This window comes from Suricata suricatta, chromosome 7 (assembly GCF_006229205.1).
Source record: "Suricata suricatta isolate VVHF042 chromosome 7, meerkat_22Aug2017_6uvM2_HiC, whole genome shotgun sequence".
NCBI classification, from domain to species: domain Eukaryota; kingdom Metazoa; phylum Chordata; class Mammalia; order Carnivora; family Herpestidae; genus Suricata; species Suricata suricatta.
In genome coordinates, this window is record NC_043706.1 from 55,594,315 (window position 1) to 55,622,126 (window position 27,812).

At 36.0% G+C, this 27,812-nt stretch overlaps 1 protein-coding gene across 1 annotated transcript in view; it reads right to left on the reverse strand.

The window, feature by feature from the left end:
- EYS (eyes shut homolog) overlaps positions 1-27,812 on the reverse strand; it is a 1,499,666-nt gene that overhangs the window by 192,032 nt on the left and 1,279,822 nt on the right. The window contains exons 32-33 of the mRNA XM_029943180.1: positions 19,265-19,373; positions 9,889-10,109 (exon numbers count right to left, since the gene is read on the reverse strand). Coding sequence (XP_029799040.1) covers positions 9,889-10,109; positions 19,265-19,373 — 330 coding nt within the window. The remainder of the gene's footprint in view (positions 1-9,888; positions 10,110-19,264; positions 19,374-27,812) is intronic.

The window sequence follows — 27,812 nt, forward strand, 5'->3', positions numbered from 1 at the left end:
GGGATGTCCCCAGTGGTTCTGAGCAGTTCCATCTCATTTGGAGACCAAGTGTCCATTCATATCTATCCTTGAAATAGTTACATGGTGGTTCATCATCTGTTCAAGGGAAATTTCAAGTGTTAGGGATTCCCAAATGTGACAATGAATGGTCCAGTTTCAAGGCCAGCTGGGCACTGAGTCCCCTTTACTCTGTCCTGGTCCTGAGGCAAAGTCCTTTTTCTTTCCCCTCAACTAATTCCTATTCTTTTGACTTTTCCTCTTCACCATCCCTTCCCCAGCCCTGGCCTGTCTCTTGGGAACAGAAACTGTCACCCTCTGATCATGGATATAAATATTTGTGACTCACATTTAGGACTAGAACAGTTTTGAGGCTTTAATTTCTGTTTCTGTGTAGATGAGTAGATTGAGGAAGCAAATAAAGAGACCCTAGAGCATTTGTAAGCGAGCAAAGGAGAAGGAAATTAGTTCAGGGATAACCTCACCACATGGTTCCAATGCCCAGAAAATTTCCTACCTCAACACAACTCCAATATTTAGTCATGATTTTCTGTCAGTGCTATAGAACTTAAACTGTATTTGTCAGAAGTCCTATTAATATAGGACTGAGAAGAAAACACTGTATATCCTGGAGCCTACGACAACTTATCAGTTATGAAGAAAGGATTCTTGGTATGAAAGTACCAATTCGGTGTATATTACTAGATATTGTCATACAATCATCTACTTTGGAAGTCTTTGAAAAGTGGAAACAAAATACTGCCCTCACTGGCCGTTGTTTGTATCATCTGGTGTAGCATTTTCTCATACTGGTTCTGAGAAACAGAATGTTTGGTGTGATGTTGATAGGTATTCCTGGAAAAACGTTACCTGGGTGGAATAAGTTTAGAAACTTCTATTAAGTACAGTGGAATGCATTATTTTCTACAGGACTTCCTTAACGTGTTGAAATACATTGTGACACTTAAAGAAGGAAATGGGCATGTGACATTTTATGAATTTGTCTTAGAAAAATTTGCCCCCTCTCACCTTTTTTTTCCTGAGAATGCTTATTATTATGCCTTGAAAAATAGTTTTGGAAATTCCAGTTTAGTTTAATCCCCTCTTTACTGAAATGGTGAAAGTCCAGAAATGGTTAGTGGTATCCTTAAGAGTAAGGGGAAGAAGGCACAGACCTCTTGCCTGTTAGACTGGTCTGAAGCGATAAAACTATAATTTTTAGATATAGTCTCGTCCTTAAGTATAATTCCTGAGTCAGAGAACTGCTGAAAATAGCTACCAAATCACTAACATTGGACAACTAACTTTTTTTGTGTAATGGAGCAAATAGTTGATTTATATTGCAAAGGTTAGGAAAGAAAGCACTTACTTAAAGTCTAGAAGAGTATGATTTATCCTGTCTCTATTATCAGTGTTGAACAAATCTCTTAACTCACTTATTCCCCATTTTCCCATTTGTGAAGCTGAAATCTAAATCTATGTTCCAAATATATCTTATGTATTAACATCATTTTGAGATAAAATTACATCGGAAAAATAACACTACCTCGTTTTCCAAAACAAAGCCAGCACTTGGTAATTGCTCGGTCAATGGCAATCAGCAGTGTTTATTTAGACAGTACTTGCTTGAAGCCACTATTGCATTTTGATGTCAATAAACAATAACCAAATTTATTTCCCAGTGTTTTTCCATCTACTCTTTCTACTCTTAAGTTTTTAACAAGGTCTAACTTGTTCTCCAAATCACTTGATGTTTAGAAGGGCAAGGGAACGATTCTCACTTCATTTTCCTAGTATAAAAGGTTAAGCAATTTTCCTAAGGTAACTAATAGGCCAGCAAATGGGCCAGCAACAAAGTGTAAGGCTTGGGAATTCTGTCTATTACTGAACCAAAAAGATTGGTTTGTTTCCTTCCTAAATTAATTATTTAAACCCCCTGTTTTAAGCATTTTGCAAACCTAAGCCAATGGATTCTAGATGTCTCACATTTCATTCCAGCTTTAACTTTGCTTTCTTTTCATTTTTTTGGTCAAGTTTTCCACACAATTTTAACAGTTGCATATCCAATTACATATAAAATCATAATGATTAACACAATTTACCAAATCTTTTGTGTGTGTGTGTGTGTGTGTGTGTGTGTGTGTGCATGTGTGAGTATATAAATGAAAGCTTTAAGTAGCAAGCCATGTAGATTTTACAAGAATAAGTATTTCTAGTTACAAAACAAACTGGTTTTAATACATAAATTCCTTCTAAAATTCCATTAATTAATCATTTTTGAGGGGGAGCAAAACAGTCAAGCAAAACATATTAGCAGCTCATATTTTGCTTGCTTGTTCTTTGGAGTAAAGAAAAAAAACTGTTAGTATTCTATAAGAAAAGGAGAGGAAAGATAGTTTTCAGATGGGATTTAAGCCAGAGAGGTCTCTTATGCCCAGGAAGATCAATCAGGGTAAATGAGTTCTCCATGTATTATTACCTAAGGGTAGAGAAAATTGAAGATGAGATTTTTCCCCCTACTTGTTTGACCTTGCTGCATAAATATGATGTAAAAAATATGTGTGGAATTTGATAGTGGTCTTTTCTATTAGTCAAACCTTGAAACATTTAATTCTTTGAAACTTATCAAATGTGGTGTAAATGATACAATTTCTTCCATGTTTAATCTTATTTGTTCTCATTTAAATACAATTGTATTTGCAATCACGACTTTAATGAACTCTGATTTGCAGAGGACCTAAATGCTTTCTGCCCTCTAAAAACAAACGCTCAACTCCTGTTGCTGCACTCAAGGATGGCAGTAATAAAAGTGGTTAGAAAATCAATTTAAACTGCATTTGTACTTTACCAAGAACCCTGTGACACTTACATTGGTAAGAGTTATGCTTTCCAAATATGTGATCCACTTTTATAAGCAACTAAGAACCCTGCAGCTTCAGTCACACTATCCAAGCAAGAATAAATGACCCCACATCAATCCATTTTCACAATACCTGACACTTGTAGAATGGGGGAAAGAAATGAGATCAAAAAGATAAACAACAGGCTGTGAAACCTAGACTTTCAACCTAAGACTGCACTTTGTATGCATAAATGAAAAAAACACATTTTATTCTGCACCCCTTAATGTTTTACAAACCTGGGATTATCATAAGCAAAAGAATATGTAGAAAAAGATCCCATGTCTTATTATTCTTTGTAAATTCCATGCATCACACTGCTTAACATAAAGACTCTCTGCCAACGCTTGCGGTATGAAAGAAGGGACGGGTGGATGATCTTAAAGATACACAAATCCCATTTTAATCAAACAGACTTGGATTAAAATAATTTCGACATATGGATATTGCAGGAAAAGAAACCTAGAAAAAAGTTACCAAAATATTTTGTTGTGATACATCACATGTCATCTAAGTAATATGGAGCTAAAACATTCCTGTAATTTTTTCTTCCTCCTAATAATAGCATGGATATATTTGTTTTTCACACAACTAGAAGATTTTAATGGGTCTATTTTTCTAAGTGCTTTTTTGCTTATGATAACCTTGATGTTAATATTAAGGAAAGCAGAAGGAGAGGACTGAGCAGCTGGGACTCCCATATTTTGATAATGCAGAGGATGGCCAGTATTCAGAAAAAGCTCAAAGCTCAGAAATAAGACAAAGGGACAACAGCATGTTCTTTTAATATCCTACTAGAGTATTGTCTAACAGGCCTGATTAAAGATTATGTAATCCTCTGGAAGACTGCACTTTTCTTTGGCTCAGTATTACTATTGATTAGGCACAGAGTTGGAAGTTATACACTAACTTGTAGATTTTTGTCCGATGGAGAAGCAAACAAGCATAAAATGGTAGGAAAGAAAACCACAAAAGTACATTTTGTTCTCTTGTACCATTTTGTCTCTAACTTAGCAGTCTTATTTTAGCATTCACTCAGTGACTCTCCATCCTCAGTCTCTTGAATTCTCTTGGAAGCAGCCTTAGTCATCATACTCATTCCTTCATTAATCAGATAACTAAATCTTGGGCATATGCTCATTTCGTACTCGTGTGAAAGTCAGGTTTACAACTCTTTGAAAATGGACCTTTGACTCTGGTCTTTATAACAAACAGGATTTAAAAGTACATGCACAGAACTGTATATAAAAGTGAATATTTATTTACAATGAGAAAAGAAACTTAATGACTTATAAGGAAGTCTGGAGATCCAGGCCTCTTTCTCTGAAATCTCTTTAGGCTCTTCACAGGAAATGTTTATTTGAAAATGATTCTTGATTGCAAGCTAGTTTGCCCTCTGAAAGAGAACAATAATAATCTACCTCAATTCCTAGCAACTCTCAGGTCTTAGAAGGACAAGTAAGGGGGAGGGGGTTTTAGCTTCATTAGTTCCAGAGTAAATCAGCTCTATACTGGGGGAAGAACACCAGCAGGTAAGGAGTTTGTAGCATAAGGCTGGGAGAAGAAAACCAGAGACCTTTTCCTCCCTTGGGTAACTAACTGGACCACAGAGTGGCCCCTTGTGGAGGACATGGTGAAGACTCACACATGCATGGATCAGAAGATCTGGCACTGAGCTTCTGTAGCAGGGAGCACATGCAGAACCAAAATGGCACCAGTTAAGAAGAAAACCTCTGAATCTATTTCAACCAAATCCCTTCTGCCCCAGGACAGCCCTAATTTTGGAGAAACTAGAAGCAGAAGAGGGATAGGAAGGCATCACGAAGAACACATCACATTCTTTCTCCATTCAAGTTCTTGAACTGCAGGTCTATCCAATTGGGAAGGGGACTGGAGCCACCAAACTAGACCCAAGGTGGAAGTTTTAAGCTGAGATAGGCTGAGTCGTGCTTTTAATATGTCAACACGAATAGAAAGCTCTGAAACCTGCATGATATTCCATTAAGAATACATAAAGTGCTTGACATCACTGACAAAAGAAAATTAAAACTTTTTTACTTGCCCCCCCTAAAGTTTAAACTGCTTTTAATGAAAGGATAAACAGAAAAATGTCTTAAATGCTCAATTAACTAACACAATGAGAGAAATGGAGAAAACCTCGTATACTTCTAATTTTTTACTTGAAACCTGGTTGGGTATTTTCTTTCTTCCCCTTATTTCTAGCAATAGAAGCTACCTAAAACGGAGATGCTTGGATGCTCAGTGGCAAACTTTTACAGCTGAGAATAATCTAACCAAATACACATTAGTCCTCTAGGACACGAGACACAAATCCTGAGTACAGTTTCAAGGATGTTGACTGCAGAAGGAAAGTGTAGCAACTAAGAAGAAGGACTAAATATTTGAAGATGTTATTAGTCTAAATGTGTGGTGAGAGATTGATCTGAAATAGGCTCTTTTTTCTCCCTTGTAATTCAGAAGACAAAACTAGACTGCTGAGCTAGATTAGGGGTAATCTGGCCTAGATATAGAGTAATAACTACAAGATCTCAGCAGGTGATGCCTAGCTACATGACACTATGAAATGACAATGAAGACAAGCATTCTGTGGGGGTGTTGCCACTCATTACAGAAAAGATAGAAAAGCTAAGATGTGCTACCCTAATCTTTTGTACTCTAATGGTTGTTACTACTGCAATTTCAAATTCAATTTACAGCTCCTGCCTCATTTTGAAGTGCTAAATGATTTGAAAACTAAATACCTAGAACTCACAAAAAAAGTTCTTTTTATCAAACAGTGTTAAAAAGATGTCTATGAAATAAGAAAACATGGATTGAAAGAAAACAGAAAAGTGGATTGAAAGAAAAGAATGAAGGGAACCAATTTTTACCCCTAAGCATATGGGACAATGAGAACAATGAAAGTTCCCTAGTGGTAAGAAATACAATTTTTTTTGGAGATTACTTGTTTTAGTTAATTTTATGTGTCAACCTGACTGAGCTATCAGATGCCCAAATACATTATTTGGTTAAACGTTATTTCTGGGTGTATATCTGAGGGTGTTTCTAGAAGAAATCAGTATTTGAATTGGTGAACTGAATAAAGCAGATGACCCTTTCCAACTTGGATAGGCATCATCCAATCCCTTGGGGATCTGAACACAACAAAAAAGTGGAGGAAAGTAGAATTTGCTTTCTATCTGACTATTGAGCTGTGACATCAGTCTCCTGCCATCAACACTCATGGTTTTCAAGCTTTCCGACTCAGACTGGCATATATTATCACTGGCTTTCTTGAATTTCTAGCTCAGAGGTTGAGAGATTGTGGGACTTCCTAGCCTCCATAACTGGATGAGTCAATACCTTATAATACCTATCTATCTTTCAAAACCATGTTTATTTATTTATTTTGAAAGAGAGAAAGAGAGTACCTATGAGCATGTGGGGGAGAGGCAGAGAAAGAGGGGGAGAGAGAATCCCAAGCAGGCTCCATGCTGTCAGTACACAGCCTGATGCAGAACTCGACTCAGGAACTGTGAGATCACTACCTGAGCTAAAATCAAGAGTTGAATGTTCAAGTGACTGTGTCACTCAGGCACATCTATCTATCTATCTATCTATCTATCTATCTATCTATCTATCTATCTATCTATCTATTATCTATCTATCTATCTATCTATCTATCTATCTATCATCTATCTATCTATCTATGTAAACATTGTTTAACATTGAAAATTAAATTAAGTTGAACTTTCTTGGTCAATGAATTGAATAAAACAACTATTTAATCCATCTGTTACCCTAGTGCAGTGGTCTGCAAACCATGGCCCTAGGGCCACATCTTGCCAGTCATCTATTTTTGTGAATAAAGTTTAACTGGAACACAGCCATGTACATTCATTTATATGTTGTCAAAGGCTGCTTTAGAGTTACAATAGCAGAGTTGAATAGCTGTGATGCAAAGTCTGAAATATTTGCTATTTGGAACTTTACAAAAACGTTTGCTGACCTCTGCCCCAGCATATGGAGGGTAGAATTGGTTAGTGATAGGTAAAGGCTATGAGAAAAATTAGAGGCACAGACAGTACCTTCATTCACATATGGGAATTATTGACTTTCAGTGCATGATAAAATACATTCATATAGGCTTAGCAGCTGGTAAAATTAAGACTAAGTCTAAAACTTGTGTCTCAATAATTATTTATTATAATGTCAGTGACAGGAGTTCTTAGTGCATTTGTTATATAGGTTATATTCCCAAACCTGAGCTCCTTTTTAATTATTATTTAACCTATTTAAAAACATCTGGCATAGAAAGGAGAGAGTGATTTAAATATTATCTGTTTAATTTGCTAACCTTCCTATGTATGCCCTTTTGGAAACAGCTTGTTCAAAGTCCATAGAGATTTGGATACTCAGAATAACCCTTCTGTATCACTTTCCTAAACTGAATTTCACTACACGCAATTTGGGTTTCTCTGAAATGAGCAACCACAGGGGTTTGAAAATTCTAGCACAGATTTATAACAAAATGAAAAAAGGTTGGCTACTGTCCAGAAACATGTGATGGTACTCAAAGCAGAATGACATTTGCTCGGTAAAGCTGCTGAAGTGTTACTCCTCTTAATACTTTTCAACATGAAATTTGTCTTCTTGTAAGTAGGTTACCTTCATAGACAATGGAGGAAGATCACTTATTAACAGTGAATTTTATCAACCAATCTACTAAAATGTGTGATGATTTTGTTTACAAATAGCTATACATAGGGTTTATTTCATGAACCCAAAGTGTAGCTCTACAGTACTGAATGTCTCTTCACTTACCATCCTTCTCTTCTTTAGAGTATACTTTTTTAAGGGTTATCTCCTATTAAACCACTATTAGTCTTTACATGTTGGAAAAATCATTCCCAGGAGACGTGGATTAGAGTGCACAAGTGTGTGTGTGTGTGTGTGTGTGTGTGTGTGTGTGTGTGTGTTGCAAAAATTTTCTCTCTCTTAAGATTAGGAGGGATTTTCCAAATTTTAGATCAGAGTTCCTGGACTAGAACAATTAAATTGTGATGACAAATTATTTGCATTTTCATCATCATGCATACATGCTATACATAAATACATGCTATTTAAAAATTAGTGTCTTTATATTTTGAGACAGAAAAGCTGAGTTTAAAAAGCTTTCTTTTTGACCATGTAATAACTATTGTTTTATTCTAAACATAGATGGTCTACTCCTTTGAGAGTAAAATAAACTTGTAGACCAAAAAATGAATTCTATCAGGTTACTCTGTCTATTCCTCTTCAATCCAGAAAGGCTAAATATTGATATATCTTATTGAAATTGCTCTGCTATTCTGAAAGCTGTCTTGGGCGAGGGATGATGAGGACTGTATTAGAGTCATATACAGAAATGGAGAAAACACAATTCTTGTCACTTTTATAATTCTATCAGTGGTAAAGCCTCATTGACAATATTTAATTTAGGTTGAAAGACACAGTGTTTCAGACTTTAGAAAGTCAGTAGCAGAAGCTTTTTTCCTGTTTTTATTTCACTTAGTTACACAACAATTAATTTTCCTTCAGGATTCTGAAGGTTATCTTACTGGATGATTTTTGCATTATTATATTTTGAAAAATAATTGCTATTAGTGGGTTCACTATAAAGCAGAATACTGATTAAATAAGACCTTAGTTTTGTTTCTTTCTGAAAAATAACCATTCTTCCATGGCCAAGGAAGTTACTTACCTTCACTCAAACTCAAAATTCACCCCTTTCAAGTCCTTTAAAACTTTATCTGTTATATTTTTCCTATATGAATTAGGTCCTGATTGCTGTTGTTATTTTACAAATGTGTAAATCAAGGCACACTCTTGGGCAGAGTTAATCAGAAGCAAAGGGTTTAGATACCAGAGAGCTGCTATCCTCTTTTCCCACTAAACCATGCTTTTTCTTCAAATCAGTCTATGATTGTTTGGTAACTATATCACCTTGACTTTATCATACTTGTCCATTCCTCTGTTCTTGTCTTTGCCCTGTGGTTCTCATTTTTCATTTCCTTTTCCAGTGATTATTTTCAGAACCTATTGCTGCCTACCATTTCCTATCCTACTCTTGATAAAAATTTTTCTCTTTCCCATGCTAGGCATAACATATAGATGTTTACTTTTGTGAAGTCATTACCTATTTGATAGTTTGCGCCTCTGAAACAGTGAAGTGAATTAGTTAAGATATTTTCTGTGAGATTTGATCAATTTTTCCTTGACTTGAATTAATATAATCTGTACTTGCTTTACCATCCTCTCTGTCATTATTTGTAGCCTGAAATAAAGATTTCTCAGAGGATTAAAGAAATTTGGGAATATGTTCTGCACTGTCCAAATGAGACTCTCTCAGGGTCGATTCACTTAAGACATTTTAGTGGAGCAGAAAGTAATTTTAATTAAAATCTTCTTAAGCTTATAAGAGCAGGATGAATCTTTATTTCAAGGGAAAAAAGGTATATAGACTTTTTCCTCCTTGACATACAGATTGCAAATAAAAAGAAGAAACAGATATAAGTATCTCTAAGATATAATCTTAGAGATCTAGGTATATATTTTTTGAAGATGAAGCAAAAAAATTCAATAAAAATTAATGCATCAAAACTATTATCAATGAATAAAAATCTGTCATTTATATATTCCAAAAGCAGAACACCTTGGTAAAAATATACTTGAATCTATCTGATATTGCTGAAATCAGGCCATTTGGATCGACAAAATCAGGTCCAGTTACCTAGTTGTTTTCAGAGGTCAAGTATTTCTTGACAATGGAGCCACAGTATAAAACTGTCTTTGAACAAGAACTATCCACTACATGTGTGAAACACCTAGATGATATACACAAACTTGGAAGTTCCAGGACTTTCCACCTTCCCACCCAGATGATAGAGCTGCTGTTTTAAGAACTTGGAGTCAAGAAATATAGGTTGGAAATCAAGAGACTAGAACTAACCTGGTGCAGGTGCCATTGTTGTGGCATAGATGACGAGCACACCATGGGACACGGCAGTTCTCAATATTCTTTCCACGCAGTGCTTCATCAATGATGAAGAATTCTTTGTTGTTTACCTGAAGCTCTTGAATGCAGCCGTTGAACCCATAAATGTGACCTGCATTCTCATGGATCTTAACATCTGGTGGGATATGGCCAAGGAACATTGATTCAAAATGTACCTATAGGAAAAATAAAAACAAAAAAAAATCTTATCAGGTGTTGTCAGATTGTATGAGAAAGACCTAGAATGCTTTGTTCTGTAAGGCATGTTTCAATGTATTTTTCTGTGTAAAACAGGTTGCAATTGTTGCTTGGTTTTGTCACTTCTACTAGGTGGCAAGATAAGTTACCTTAGGGAAAGGTCCTTATTTTATATTTCCTTTGTATCTCTCACAGTATATAATGAAATCTTAATTTTTAAAAAGGACATTCAATAAAACTTACTGATTGATTACTCTGAAACGTATTTTGGAACTCAAGTGTTTGAATCTTAATGTGAATATTACCAAATAATAACTGATAAGGAAAACAGAGCCTTGTTATTTAACCATTGTTAGTTAGGGATTGAACTGTGTTTCCCCAAAATTCATTTGTGGAAGTTCTAACCCTGAGTAGCTTAGAATTCAACGTTATTTGGAAACGGAGCTTATAATCACTGACCAGAATGATAACATCACTGGCACAATAAACTGCTACTTAATCTCTCTTCCCACCCTTCGGTAACATATATAAATTGAATTCCCATCATTTACATGCATATAAAAAGTAGCTTCCCCAAACAAGAATTTATGAGCTACACATGAACTCTGGATGGAATGGGAATGAGACTTTGATCGTCAGGGCTGCTGGCATATGAAAGGTGCCTGTAGCAGCATTTGTACAGTTTGTCTCATATGTCCTTATCCCCAGAACACATTCAGACACTCCAAACTGATATCCGAAAAGTATTCAAATTGACATTACAGATAACATTAAAATGGAAAACTGTCATTGCAAGAATTCTAAAACTAGAGCTAAATAATTAAGTTAGGGCTCTCGGGGGAGGAGATAATGAGAAATGCTCAGTAATGTCACCTAATGTTTACATTAATATGCTCTGGTTTGATGCAAATGCACTTTTAGACAACAGAAGCATGTTCAGTTCTAGGAACATCAAAGCATCTCCGTGACCCGTAATAATCAAACTAACTCTATTATTTGAGCTTTTGTTCTTTTTTAGTGACTTGAGTTCTGCTCCTAAAGACATTTCTTAATTTTGTGTGTGTGTACTCTATAAAAGATCCAGATACATGGTCACCCAGAGAATGACTATCTTTGGGCATAGTGGAAGACTCAAGTGTATTAATAGAGCCCTCTCGCAGTACAGGAGTATGTTTGTTTGTTTTCACGTCCTTTTTCATATGCTAAGTCCATTTACATTAACTACTCTAACAAACTTAGCAAAACCTCTTTTTATCCCTTAAGATAAGTGACTCACTGCTACTACAATCTGGGATCTATCGTGAATCTGCAGACTCAGTGAATCCAAGGCCATGACCTTCTCTCATCGAGGATCTCTGACATCTTTGTGTATTGATCACACACCTGGAAGAGCAAACCTCTCACAGCTTTGACAAGTGTGCTGTTTTAGCAAAAAACTGATAGAGGATGGAAGAATATCCTCCTCTTCTGTCAGCAGTAGGCAGATCTGAGGGAAAGTCTATAGAGCTCTCTATGATTTATTAGACCATTAAAAAACACCCAAACAATGAAAGTAGATGCCTCTTGTATTTCTTCTGATCTGAGGCTCAAGCTTAGTTGGAGTCCTGAAATGTCTAAAAAAGCTGCTGCCGTTGACTGAACATAGATAACCATTAAAATGGTTGACTTCCTCTATCCCCAGACTCTTAATTATCCAGGAGCAGCCTTTTGTGTGTATAATCATTTCTAAGGAGACAGGTCTTTAAAATAAGTCTTTTCTAATAACTTCTTGTGAATCAGACTATGGAGAATAGAGTCTGACATCAAGATATGATCTTACAAGATAAAACCACAGAGAACAGACATGGATAATCAAGGAGGAATCATCAAGGTAATGAAAAATATGAATGGCAACTGAGGGAAAAGGACTCCACAAATGACAAGAGTGAAATGAGCATTCCCTTTCCTCTCAGAGTTTTCTCTTTAAACGAAGAATATAGCTGCCCTTTTATAATGTGTATGAATAAAATAAGAAGACAGGCAAAAGGGAACAAACTTCTAAAAACCATAGAGGTGGACATAGATAAGAAGTTGCTTTATCTCTTCTTTATTCTGTTTTAATTTAAATTTGGACTTTGGAGTCTACATACATTTCTGTAATGATATCTTGATTCAATGTTTAGTTTTGTTTTACAGCCTCAAATCTGTCTGAAGTTAAAAAACTTTTATGTTAATAGGAAGGTAACTGTAACATAGTTGTTACTTAAGATTAACTATTGAAGTATACTTGTCTTTATTCAAGCATATGATGACTTATAACTGAAATAAACTTTTATTTGAATGTTGTTCCTACATTTTTATTTTTAATATTACCTGAATTATATGCAGATTCAAAACCAGAAACATCAAGTCTTGGAAATGGGATAAGAGATGCTGGGTAAGGTGCTTGGGAAGAAGGATTTATTTAAATTATTTCTTACATATTTTTTCTATACTTTTTAAACGTTAGAGGTATTAAATGAAAGGGGGTCAAAAGGCAGAACCAGTATTTATCTTAGATCTCTCTCTCCCTCTCCCCTCCCCCTAATAGTATAATAATCGGTGCAGGCTCTTCTATATTGACGTTAATCTTTTTTGGGGTAGGGCCTCCCACATGGTCATCTTAGGACTCCCTCAGAGTCCACAGTAGTGTCTTACAAATAGAAGGTTTAATGTAAGTTTTTACAAATGACCTGATTTATGACACTCAATCCTGTTTTTTTTTTTCTTTACAGTCCTATTTATCTTTTAGGCCTCTTCTACTTTATGCCGCCTTACAACCTTGCTGTTTTGCTAGATTCAGAATACAGGAGGTCCTCACTGGATACCACTCAAGAAGGAATATTAATGTGGTTTTAATTCTAATATAGCTTTCAATATTTAACATATATTAATTGGGAGCCATATATTGTTGGGAGCGATTTCTGAACTTACTAAGTTGAGAAAACTTGTGAAGTTAAGAAGGTTTTGCATGGAGGCTGTCAGACCAATATCTACCCCCCACTCAATTATTTTTTTGAGCACCAACCCCTCAAGGCACCTTGCTGATTGGTATCATGAGTGACTAGTCCCTTTATTCTAAAATATGCTGATTGCACCTTGTGAAGGAACTTACTGTAGGAACTTCTTCTTTTGTGTTTATGGGAGCAAGTATTGCATTTCCTGAGAAACCTGTTTTACATCCCCTCAAGAAAACAGCCTACTGACCCCTGCTCACAAAGAACTAACTTTTGCCTTTACTATGCTAAAAACATTGTCTTGTATTTGAATGCTAAAGATGCCTCTCTTTTCCTTATGATAAACACCTAAATCACCTACATCAATCACTATTGATAAAGATTATACATGAGTCTTCTACCATTCTATGTTCTGGGAAATTTTTACATACCAAGGAAATTTGTCATCAGAAATCATTGTCTAAAGCAAATGCCATTTCTGTGTTGGCCCCATACATTTTTTTTTTTACCATAAATAAAAGCTGACTCCCTGGTCAGTGCAGAGATGCCTGCCTGCTGATCAGAAACTCGAGGCTCTCTCATCTCTCATGGTGCTGACATAGTCCATCCTTCAGGGAACCCTGGACCTGCTGGAGCTGGACTCTGGCAATATATAGCACAAAATGCCAAACAGTGCCTATATGGAAGTTCTTCAATTTCTTATGAGATTAATGTCAAGTAGCTTAGCAAGGAGTTTTTTTTTTTTAATTTGATAAATAGGAATGAAATCCTCATTGGTCCCACACTTCCCAGTTAAATCTTTGATTCTTAAGGCTTTCTAGACTAGAGAATGTTCTCAAAATAGTATCTTCTCTTTGTCAAAGAAGGAACTAAACTTCAGTGAAGGCATCAATGAACTGAGTTGCTACCCTACAAGCACAGTGATATAGGAAAGTGGAAATACAAAAAAATAAAAAATCCCAAACAAACAAGGATATGGAATTATTCTTGTCTAAAAGGAAATTCAATGTAATCTTGGGAATGAAATCATAATGAAATGAAATATTTAGAAAATACAGAAAACAGATCAGCAAGATGGAAGAAAATAAAGCTCAAGCTATTCCTTCCCTAGGGAGACATCAACTTAACAACAATACACAGACCAAATCCTTTTGTGAGAAGTGAGTAGACTGAGTTAAGAAGCATTTGTACCTGAGGTGACAATGAAACCAATTGTTATTGAGGATGACAGGAAAATCTGTGGCAAAGCTCTCCCCCAGACTCATTGAGGCATAACTGGAAGAAAACATTCAGCCTGTAGTTTCTCTCTGGGGAGGGAAATAGAAGAATGAAACATATATACTATGTGCAGACTTTTCAGGGTCTTTCCAAAGGACTCGTGTCTGTCTTGTCTGAATCTAAGTACTGATAAGAAAGTGTGCCAGGTTTGGGGCTACTGAGATCAAAGGCAAAGGTTTAGATTAGCGTGAATTCACTCACTGCAGACAGTGAAAAGGGTGGGCAAAACCCCTGTAAATCCTGACTTCTCCCTAGCAATGGAAAGAGTTGGAGTGCACACCCAAAATAATGTCTTTTCAGGAGGCTGAGTGAAAATTGAGTTTGTCTCCCCTGTCTTGGAATCTTGATTGGACTTGGCATACTGTAGATGCCTAGCCATCACTGAAAACAAAAGAGGGTTGGATGGTGTGTTGCTCCAGAGGACCACTGATACAATAGACTGAGGTTGATACAATTTGGTGTCCTCTTACTGGGGCCAGAGCAGGGGGGCAAGGTAAAGAAGAGTGGGGCATGCTTCTAACACTCTGACTTTTCTATGGGCTTCTTGAATGACTGGTTTCTATTCTGTCTGACTTGGAGCTCTGACATGACCCATGTACTCTAGAACCTCTGGGGCTGCAGAGAACAAAGGGAACGGGGTGGCTTGTGGTAGGTCCAGAGAACCTGTGGTCCTGCAGACAGACACCAGAGGCAGTAAAACACTATGAGTGTCTGAAAATGGAAAACAGGCAAATTCCTATAATAGAGAATTTACACACATGAGCCCAGAGAAGATATATTCACAGGTTTGAGAGGTTCCCAGACTCTCAGGTGGATTGGTGAAGGTCTTTTCCTATACAAAGCCAGTCCATTAAGACTGGGAGAGATGTCTGTTTTTTTCCTAAAGTGAAGATCTCATCATGAATTCTACAATGTATAGGAAGAAATGGGAAAAAAAATCAAAGGAATAAATTAAATCTCTAGCAACCAACTCTTAAGAAATGGAAGTATTTGAGAAAGAATGAAAAATAACAGTCAATGAGCTCCAGAAAATGAAGCATGAAGAAAAGGGGAATATCAACAAAGAGAAAGTTTAGTAAAGAATCAAGTGGAAATTTTGGAGCTAAAGGTACAAAACTAAACTGAAAAAATTACTAGAAGGGTTTCATCAAAAGACTTGACGAAGCAGAAGAAAGAATCAACAAACTCAAAGGTAAATTTCTTTGAAATTACACAGTTAGAGGAGCAAAAGGAAAAAAGATTGAAAAAGAGTGAGGAAAGCCTAATGGTCTTATAAGACACTATCGAATGAATCAATAAGTGCATTATGGGAGTCTCAGAAGGAGAAGACAGCAAGGGGCAGAATACTTACTTGAAGATATAATGACTGCTAATAAATATGAGAATTTTAACTTTACTTATTCAAGCATTTTTCTTACTTGATTCTTTTAATTGGAATGAAGACAAAACTTTATAGTTGAATTAAAAAATATAAAAAGATATTGAAAATTTTTCAAATCTAGGGGAGAAAATGGACATCCAGATTTAAAAAGCCCACAAACTACTATAAGAAAGAACTCAAAGAAGTCCACACCAAGACACATATTCAAATTGTCAAAAGTCAAAGACAGAATTCTGAAAGCAGAAAAAAAACGTGACTTGTTACATAAAAAGGGAGGCCCATAGGATTATCAAAGGATTCAATACCAGAAACCCATAAGGCCAGAGGGAGTGGGATGATTTATACAAAGTGCTCACCCCTCTCCCCCTGCCCCAAACTGCCAAACAAGAACACTATATCTGGCAAAACTTCCCTTTAAAAATGAAGGAGAGGGGCACCTGGGTGCCTCATTTGGCTGCATGTCCAGTTCTTGATTTCAGCTTTGTGGGATCAAACCCCACATCTAGCTCCATGCTGAGCATGGAGCCTGCTCAAGATTCTTTCTCTCTCTCTCTCTGCCTCTCTGCCCCTGTCCTCTGCCCCCCTCTCTAAAATAAAGTTAAAGAAAATGACCAGATAAACAAAAGCTGAGGAAGCTTATCATGACTAGATCTACCTTACAAGAAATGCTAAAGGGAGTCCTTCAGGTTGAAAGGGTACTAAAAAGCAACATGAAAGCATGTGAAAATATAAAGCTTTTTAGGAAGGGTGTATATATAGATTAGTGCTTGAAGATTAAGCAACTGAAGTTAAGATCTATCAGCTTTAAATAGATTATTATAATTGTAAGATGTTCTAAGTAAGCCCTACGATAACCACAAAGACATACATATAAGATACAAAACAGAAAATGAGAAAGGCATCAAAGTATGGTTCACACACACACACACACACACACAAATCAACGAAACACAAAGGAAGAGAGCAAGAGAGAAAACCAGGGACAAAAGAGCTATAAGAAAACAATTAATGGAAATAGCAATTTCCCACTTACTTATCAATAATTAAATTTAAATGGAGCAAACTCCCAATTGAAAAACATAAAGTGACTGAGTGGATAAAAAAAGATAAAAAACAAGATCTAACTATACTGTCTATAAGAGACTCACTCTTGATTTAAGTACACATATAGGCCGAAAGTGAAAGAATGAAAAGAGATACTCCATGCAAATGGTAACCAAAAAAGAGAAGAAATGGCTATAGTTATTCAGACAAAATAGACAAGGCAACTGTGGTCATAAGAGACAAATGACAATTTTATAATGATTAGCAGGGTCAACTGACCAGGAAGATATAACAATTATTAGTGTATATGCATTAAACATCAGAACACTCAAATACATGAAGCAAACACTGACAAAACCAAAGAGAGAAATAGACAGCAGTGCAATGATAATATGAGATTTTAATATCCCACTTTCAATAATGACTAGAACATCCAGAGGGAAGATAATAAGGAAACAGAGGAACTGAACAACACTGTAGACAAATGATTTCTTGGATATAGCACCAAAACCACAAGCAACAAAAACAAAAATAGACAAGGGGGCTATGTCAAGTGAAAAGGCTTCTGCACAGCAGAGGAAACAATGCATAAAATGAAAAGGAAATCTACAGAATGGGAGAAATACTTGCAAATCACATAGCTGATACAGGGTTAATATGAAAAACATATAAGAAAATCCTATGCCTCAAAAACAAAAACAAATAAAGTGATTAAAAAACTGGCACAGAACTAGAATAGACATTTCTTCAAAGACATATAAATAACCAAAAGACATATAATGAAGACGTTTAACATCACTACTCTTCAAAGAAGTGCAAATCAAAATCATAATTAAATACCACCTCACATCTGTTAGGGTAGTCATTATAAAAAAAAATAACAATGTTGTTGTTGACAAAGATATGAAGAAACTGGAATTTTTGTGCACTGTTGGTAGGAATGTAAAATTGTGCACTTGTTATATACCACAGCATGGAGGTTCCTCAAAAAGTTAAAAATGGAAGTATTATATGATCCAGCAATTCCACTAATGAGAATTTATTGAAAAGATGGAGCGCGTTGGTGGCTCTGTTGGTTAAGTGGCCCACTTTGGCTCAGGTCGTGATCTCATGATTGATGGTTTGGAGCCCCACATTGGGCTCTGTGCTGACGGCTCAGAGCCTGAAGCCTGCTTCGGATTCTGTGTGTGTGTCTCTCTCTCTGCCTCTTCCCGGCTTGTGCTCTGTCTCTCACTCTCTCTCAAAAATAACTAAAAACATTAAAAAAAATAAAAAGTAATGATCCAGTAATCCTACACACTAGTCACAGCTCATCATGAAAAGTGTGCTCCTAATCCCCTTTATCTATTTCACCCATTCACTCACCTGCCTCCCCTCTGGCAACCTCCAGTTTGTTCTTTGTATTTAAGAGTCCGTGTTTTTCTTTTTTTGTTTGTTTGTCTCTTTTTTTTTTGTCAAAACAAAACCAATTTTATTCTTACCATAATAATCCACTAGACAGTTTTGCATCTGTTGCAGAAAATTAAGTGGATTATAAAGGAACTAAAAAAAAGCATGGGAATCAGAAAATCTGGGATCAAGTCTCTTTCCTTATCACCATGACATTTTGGACATCTGACACTCAGTTTTATGAGATACTATCTATAAGATACTTTAGAGTGTTCTTGTGAAGATCTGATGAGATAAAATATATAGCCATAATTTGGAAAATGTAATGTGCTTATGCAAATGTTAGCTTCTTTAGGATGCTTGTATACACTCAATACAAGAAAACAACTACATAGGAAAAATGAAAATAAAATGAAATTTCCAATTCATTAGGGCCCTTCACACTGCCATCTTTAGTGTGCCCCGAAATTAGCACTTTAGAGCTCTAATTATACAGATTAACTCTCCATGATGATCAAATGAACCAGGAATTCTTTATCTTAAATGTATTTCCATAAATTCATACTAAGAAGCATGTAACCAACCACATCATTAACATTAGAAGAATTCAGCAAATTGCCTGGTCTCTGTGAGGACAACCATCCGTCCTCTCTTCTCTCAATTTTGCTTCATCCAGTGGTTCTAAGAAAAATTCTCTGAGAAGGGGCTTTTTAGTACAAGCACCACAGCCTATAAAAATGTGTTTTTTAAGCACTGTTTTGTATCTTGCTAATCTTTCTTGCTTTGGTTTTTATCAAGTGTAATATATTATATGCAAAGTGTGAGAGGAAAATCAATTTCTTGTTAAATTTAATAGAACTTTTATAGCGACAGGCAGTTATGAAATATATTTAATTATACCTAAAGTATCAGGGATGACTATTCTGGTGTTTTGTTAAGAGCTTTTACAAGGAACCTGTTCAATCAAGAAATACAATTTGTATTTAGTAACTTAAAAAATAAGTATTTATTTGAAATATTGAGGGCACATTTCGTAATGTCTGGAACTGGATATTTGCATAACTACCTGAGGTACATGGGATATCTTTATGGCTTTCTTCAATATTGGAGGCTTTCCGTCTGCAGTCACTTCAATCATGCACACACTCTGAGAGCTGCCCACAGGGATTGTGAGGCTGAAACAAAACAGAAGAGGCCATTATTGTATGTGTTACTAGCAAGAACAGGGTAACTTCGCACATGGATGGCAAGTACTTCTTCAATGAAGAGAGGTACTTTCTGGATCATAATAATCCTGAAATACGGCCTCAACCAAGTGTGAACATTTTAGGATAGATATATTTCTTTTCGAACACTGAAATTTTATTTTCCTTCTCTCTTTCTGTCTCTAAATCAGGATTGAAACGCTTTCAGAAAGTCACCCCCCCCAAAACCAAAAGAGCTTTCTGTGTTAAGTAGGTAATAATACATTTTAAGTGCTAACAGTGGTCGACATATGGTCTCACTCAAATAGGAGACTGTTGGACAAGTAATAGCAATGTTAAATGATGCAAACCTGCCTAGGTAGAAATTTCCCCTCCCTGGCCTCCAGAGGAAATAGAAATGGAATAAGAAATGAAAGGCTGCATACCCTTGAGCAGTGAGATTACACTGCGATACAGTTATCAGAACTCAGAAAGCATGCTGCTAATGTGCTGGCTGGTAGTGTGTCTCAGAGATAAAGGCAAGTATGAGGTGAAGGGAATTTGCAGAATGAATAGCAGAAATGACCAATACACAATATACAGTGATGGAATCAGATAAAAAGGTACACATACTAAAGTACTTGGAAGAAAATGAAATAGAACTTTAAAAGACAATTCAAATGATATTACCCTGTCACTTGCCACATGTAATAATAGTAACTTGTATTGTCATGAAGTCTATTCCATAGAGATATCAGAAATTCATTTACTAATATTAATAGTGGCTATTTCTACATACTGAAAGTATGGTTTTAATGCTCACTTGCTTTTTTGTATTTTCTAAATTTTGGACAATGAACACATCTAATTTTTATTTTCAGTTTTGACCAACTGTCCCAGTTGCATATGACTGAGATGTTTTCCAGGATGCAGGGTTCTCTGTGCTAAAACCAGGCAAATATCTCATAAATCAGGATCAGTTGGTACTTCTACTTTTAAAAGAAAAAGTCAGTTTTATTAAAAATCATTAAATTATTTATCAATATTTTTCTTAAAATGAACTTTGGGGTCTAAGCTGAAAGGAAAAAGAAAACCGGAACGTCCCTTCCTCTGTCAACCCTCCCGTGATCCAAAAAGGAATAGTGGTCAAGTTGGTGTCCTCTTCCCCCTTACCGGGAAATACAAATCTGGTATGGCCCCTTAATACATTATCACACTAGTTTTTTGGCCTCTGCTCCAGTTTACCAAGGTCACTTCCAATTCTGATCAGATCACAGTTGACAGTGTTTAAATTCTCTGAATAACCTCTACAGTGTCCCATTTGTGTGAACTGTAAATTGTAGTGATCTGTGAAGCACACTTGTCATTATAATTGATACGGGCAGGTGGACCTGGACAGATGCTTCATACTGGAGATGCAGGAAACTGTTCTCAGGGTATGCACATGTCCTTATTAAGAAATAGTAAGATCTCTTTTTTAAAATTTCATTTAGAACTTGTTGAAATCTAACCATGAACCTTACTGGCATAGAAGGAAGCTACTCTATCCTATTTTGCTTTCTGTTACCTCCTTTTCTTCCCCTGACCCTTTCACTAAGTGGTTGATTCTACCTGTCTGCTTGGTTTATGCACTATTTTGGAAACTGATGCTCTAATTCCACCAGAGATTTTTCTACATGTAGATTCTTCTCATGTTCATTTTTATAATATCTCGTTTTTGCTTATAGACCAAACTTACGATAAGCAAAGAAAAATGCTCTATAAACAAATTCAGACATTATGCCACATAAATCATTTGAGGCGTACATATCCCGTATGCCTCTCAAGTATTGCTGAGGCCAGCCAAGTCTAATGATTTAAAGACTTAAGGATCATATTTTGAGATAATCCATTGACTGGCTGAGTGATCCTAGGGAAACCACTTAACCTTTCTTCCCTAAAGTGTGATTATCCACAGAAGGGAGATAATCATTCTTGGTTCATAAATGGTTAGTGAGAATCACATTATTTAATGTACATAAATCATTCAGTGCTAATATTAAAATCCAAAGTTAAAGCAATTATTTGCTGACTAGACAGGGATCTCTAAAGAGATTTTTCTGAAAATAAATTACACAGTCAAGATGAAGTGTTCATCTACTTCTACTAATATTGCCTGTAATGGGATTCAAAATCAAATACTCAGGTTGCATCATCTTAAAAACTAAAATTTGATGAAACATTTTTTTCCCCCAGTGTCCTTAACATTCTTGTTCTTTATATTTATAGTCTTTACATAGACTAAACAATTTGGCAGAAACTTCTGATTTGGAAAGATAATTCATATTTAAATTTTTAGAAGAGCTTGCTCAAAGTGGAAGTTCAGAGGATCCAAAACCAAGGAAAGCGTTGTACAAATGTAAATGATGGAGAATGCATAGTTCAATCAAGTACTTTCATATAATTGGATAAGAAGCAGCTCTTAAACAGGAGTTATAGAATATTAACTAAGAGCATAGAAAAATATTTGTATAGAATAGAAAAAGAGATAAAGACAATTTGAGTGATATACCATTTTTATAAAAAATATGCATAGAGATAATACAGCTCTATTTTGTTAATATTAATAGTGGCTATCTGTGCATGCTGAGAATGAGGATGATTGTTAATTTGTCTCTTTTGCTTATTTGTATTTTCCATATTTTGGACATAGAACATACAATAATTTTAGAAGAAAAATAATCTTAAAGGAAAAATTTAGTTTTATAAGAAACAAATTCAGTTTTTATTTATTAAAAAAATAAAAATAATTTATTGACATTTTTGTCTTCCTAGATTTCATGCTTGTTTTCCAGGTAAACTATCTTCTTGCTAGGTATGTTGACCTTTCAACAACATAGGGTTAGGGGTGACCGCCCCTGCCCTGCACAGTTGAAAATTCACATGTAACTTTTGAAACTTAACCAATAGCTTTCTGTTGACCAAAAGTCTTACTGATAACATAAAGGGCCAATGAACATAGGCCCTTTTATAGGTTATATGTGTTATATATTGTATTCTTACAATAAAGTGAGCTAGAGAAAAGAAAATGTTATAAGAAAATCATAAGGAAGAGGAAATAACACTATGGTACTGTATTCATTAACAATTATCTTCATATAAGTGGACCCATGCAGTTGAGACCCATGTTGTTCAAGGGTCAACTGTGTTGCTTTCTGGCAGCCTCTGAAATCTCTTCTTCAAGAGCTGATGTTAGACATTTTTCAGAAGCCTATTAAACTGCTCTCTAGATTTCTTAATCCTACTTTCACCTCTTTAAAATACTTCCTTGATTTCTCTGCCCTGTATTCATTCTAGGCACCAATTTTTTCTTCAGCAGTCTCCAGGACCATTCATTCTGTTTGAGTTTATTTTATTGAGTTTTACATTCCAAAGAATATAATCTTTCATTCCTCAGGATTTTGAGTTTTTTCATAATTTTTGTTTAATTTATGCCTGCTTTTCCTTTATAGATTCTCCTTTAAGAGGAGTTATTCCTTAATTAATGTTTTCAAGCACCCCAGAAATACTTAAAGTTTTTGTTAGACATATTCATAAAAGTGATTTTCTCTAGAGTGGTTCATGTTCCACTTGCTGATTTCCTTGGTTCCGTTCTCAGTGTTGCCATGTGTTCTGATAATGTGCTGTGCAGGCTCCATTTCAGTGAGGGGGTGTTCTGAGTCCTAACCTTTGAAGAGCCATGTAAATAGAAAGTTATCTTTAATCTGTGAGAGGCAGAATGAAGGAAAATTAAACCAGCCAATTGGAAGGTGTTTTTATACTTTTGCAAGCTTTTAAATTTGGAAGGACTAATTTCTTTGGCTCTTTCCATCTCAGGGTGTATGTGTGTGTGTGTGTGTGTGTGTGTGTGAGAGAGAGAGAGAGAGAGAGAGAGAGAGAGAGAGAGAGGAGAGGAGAAGAGAAGAGAAGAGAAGAGAAGAGAAGAGAAGAGAAGAGAGGAGAGGGAGGGAGGGAGGGAGGGAGGGAGAGAATGTTTTCACATTTCAATGCATCTATCTCACATTTTTTCAAGTGGCAGATTTCAAAAGCACATAAGAAAAGTGGTTTATTTTTCTTCCTGAGAGAAATAGGAAGTATAGCTTTTTTCCTTCTCTAAGGTACCTATGTGTGAGCTGTCAAATCTGGGAGTTATATGAGTCACTGGCATTATACCATAATGAAATTAAATGCTTTAAAAGGCCAATGTAGTGCTATGCTGAAGGCTCACAAAACATAGCTCATGCGTAATTGTTGTAGCTATAGCATTTTAAGCCATGATATAAAAGTAACATAACTGAACAGCATCGACTGCTTCTAGGGAATTACAAAGTAGATGGCATTCTGAATCCTTCCACAAATGCAAAATACGTTCTTTTCTCTTATCACTCACTAGGTTTGCCTATTAACCAGCAATGATGCTAGCTTGTCTATTTTACATTTTAACTTTGCTAGTAGGTTTATTTCTTTATTTACCTAAATTAGACTTTAAAAATGAATGTAAAGACAAGTTCTCTATATGGATAACTCTTAATATAGATAGCAGTTGAATGAATCTGTAGTATAATAACTATTCTGATCAAAAATAACCAGCCTTAATGTTTATCAAATGCTAAGTATTATTCTGAAAGGAATGGATAGCATTCACATTAAGCTTCAGCTTGGAACTTTCATCAGAAAACTCTTTCAGGCTCGACTTAGTACTGAGAGAGCTTAACCTCAGTTGTTAGCAGTTATGATCTTCATATTCAGCCCAGAGTTTCCCAGGACTTGGGAGAGTTAGCTCTGTATATGACTAGCTGAAATAGGAGACTCATGTCAGCAGATGGCAGTAAAGGTACGTGGCAGAGATGGGAGGCCCTGAAAGGCGTCTGGTCCCCACAGACAGGATCTAATTGACAGTGTGATTGTTTTAGCTCCCTGTTTGCAACAGGAAAACAGAGGAAAATATATTTAAAAGATTATATATCAGGCAGTATGGATGAAACTGTCCAGAGACATACAGCTTTCCTTACCAGTCATGTGTCTAATGTGATTGTCATGGCTGTGTGGGCAAATTTAAGAAGATGATGTTCATGAGCATGAAGGTTTCATACAGCCCTATCAACACAGCCATACTGCTTGAGGTTGTCACTGTGACTCAGCACAGTCTATATGTTAAATGAGTGTAAAAAAAGATCAGACACAAAAATCACTGTTAGGCCCTTTGCCGAATAAAAGCAACGTAAACACATCAAAAAGCACCTTGAAGCATGCCTTTTTATTTAGAGCACCTAAGAGTTGGCCAGGCTGGCCACACAAACTGTATACAAGGAATGCTGCCTGACCTCCGTCTGCTAGGTGATTGTTACGAGAACTTCCTGTCTCTAGATGCCTGTCATGGGACGGTCATTGGCTTTAGGTTATTTTATTTAGCCTTTCTTCTGACTGACAGATAGACCCAATATCCTGAATAATAAGTCACTGAGAAAACCGAGGCATTATCCTGTAAAGCACTGATATTAAAGAAAGAATCTGCAACGATTCCTGAGGACTGCTGGAGCAGGAACTTCATTTACACCCTTGATTAGCCAGAGCAGTCGTCAAGGGAACATCCAACCAGCTGTCATGAGGTATCACAGATATTCTAAAAACTGTGATTTTACTTCTGACTACACTATCCAATTCATGTGCACTGGCACCTACAGCACATCCCACAGATTTCATGGTCTTCCGGTAGCATCTGTAAAAGTACAGACGGCCAGAATACCCTCGTTTCTTTACCCAGTAAAAACATTCACATAATGACTATCACAATTACACAAATTGAAATTTGTATCCAGAAATGCTGTGTTTTTTGACCTGACATCTGGCTTTAATCTATTTGAACACCATGGTAAGAAGCTTCAAGGGTGTGCCAGCGAAGGCTAGCAGGGACGCACAAGAGCTGGTTTTGTGCATTCCTACTCAATTCCACATCTGTGAATTCATGTTGGTAGCTTGAACTTGACCATGGTGGGCGTGTATATGCCTAGGAAACTGGCAAAAGCTACAAATCATTCAACCCCTTATCCTACCCTTTTTCCACTAAGATCTTGAATTCACAGAGATTCTTGAATATTTCTTTAAAATTTTTTTAAATGTTTATTTATTACTGATACAGAGAGAAACAGAGCATGAGTGGAGGAGGGGCAGAATGAGAGAGGGAGACACAGAATCTGAAGCAGGCTCTAAGCTCTGAGCTGTCAGCACAGAGCACGATGTGGGGCTCGAACCCATAAACCATGAGATCATGACCTGAGCTGAAGTCAGACACTTAACCTACTGGGCCACGCAGGTGCCCCTGATTCTTGAATATTCTTGGTAGGATTTAAGTATTTACTTAGAACAAGGGCATTAAGTTGCAAAGCTTAGGTTCATTGCTGGCCTTTTAATTTGGAACTTCAACAGGAAATTTGTTTTATTCATACTCTGTTCACAGCTCTAGGTTGGATCAGCTTACTCTGCTGATAAATGGGAGTTTTAAGAATATAACCCCTAAAACCTACACATATGCAGTTTATAAATGCCAGGTAGTATTTAGTTTTACCCTTCAAGTCTAATACTGATTAGCTCAATTCATTTGATTTTAGCAATCTTGGGGTATATTTGTATCCAGTCCACTAAGTAAACAGTAAAAACTCAGGAGTTGAAAATATTGGTTTCAGATTTCTTTGTCAGCTAGCAAACCATCTAAGTGTCCCTTGTTTCCTTTCCTCTTCAACACCTAGATTCTTACACGCACATACAGTGAGCTACTAAAATTTCCCAAGTTGAAATAGCATTTGAAAAAAAATCAATTTAATAATAGATTATTTCACCAAATTTGAACAAAAAGCCATACTGATGATACGGGTATGTAGAGAGATTCATTTCCATTAGCTCAGAGGTGAAACCAAAGACAAGTTTCCCTTAGGAAAAAACCATGTGTGTCCCTGTCATTTTTTAGAAGCATTACAGTGAGTGATGGCTGCTTCTTACAAAATTGCCTTACCTAAATAATGAAGGTACCATTTACCTGTCTTCTAAATACTAGTTTTTGTATATTAGTATTATTTGCAGCATATAATTGATTTTCCTGGCTGATTATTTTGAGATTTTTAAAAATAATATTTCAATGTTAAAATATTTATACTGTATCATATTTAGTCCAATTTATTAATCTAGCTTTTATTAAAAATATGAAGAGAGAGTCGGTTAATAGAGATGCAAAGGATTTAAATTTCACAAGCTCTCTCTAAGCTGAAGTTGGAAATATTCTCATCACTCTAAGTGTAAACAGGCTGTAGTGTGATCCAGTGAGCCGTGTCTCAGGATCAATACCTCTTTGGTTTCATATTTCTTTGTCAGCTGGCATGCCATCTAAGTGTCCCTTGTTTCAGCTTATTCAATTTTCTCTGGGCTAGTCCATCTATTTCTCATTCTTATATATAACTTTTTCTTTATGGTTTCCAAGGTGTTAATGCATGCCTCTTCTCCCTCTAATTGTCTTTCTTATGTACCTTTGCCAAACATGTCTTCCTCATCTTTAAAACTTCTCACATGGAAAGAAGAAAAGTAAAGTTCTTACCCCAAGTAAACTTTCAGTTGGGAGATAACCAGGCAAGTAAAATTTTAGAAATTCAGTCAGTATAAAATAGAAGGGATCAATGAATATATGTAATCTAGGCTTACCTGAAAGAAGCATTACTACCCCTTCCTTAATTTGGGGTCTATTTCTTATTAATAGCTCCCATGAAAGCCCTCCTAATTTACAGACAAGAAATAATTAAAGAAATGATCAGGATGATGAAAAAATGTTTTGTTTTTCTCCTTACAATAGAGACAACATACTTCTGGGGTTGCTTATGATAAGAAAAACAAGTACATTAAACTTTTAGAAGTTTTCCAGAAAATGATAAGTGAAATATTCCAAGTAGACCAAAATCCATGTCATCTCATATGCAGAGTAAAACTGCTGATAGTTAGAGATAGTTTGAAAATTTTATATTACTTGAATCAAATAGAAAACTATTTAATAAGCTTTAAATGTATAACCTTAGTTAATTTTATTCCTATACTCTTGAGCCAAAATGATTTAAGGTAGTCACCCTTAAACTCTAATATTTTATTTTATCTTAAAACATGTACATTTGTTCAGGGGTGACTGGGTGGCTCAGTCGTTAAGTGTCTGACTTTGGCTCAGGTCATGATCTCATAGTTCATGGGTTCGAGTGCTGACAGTTCAGAGCCTGGAACTTGCTTTTGATTCTGTGTCTCCCTCTCTTTCTGCCCCTCCCTGGCTTGCAGTCTCTCTCTCTCTCTCTTTTTTTTTTCCTCCATAATATTTTATTGTCAAATTGTTTTCCATACAACACCCAGTGCTCTTCCCCTCAAGTGCCCTCCACCATCACCACC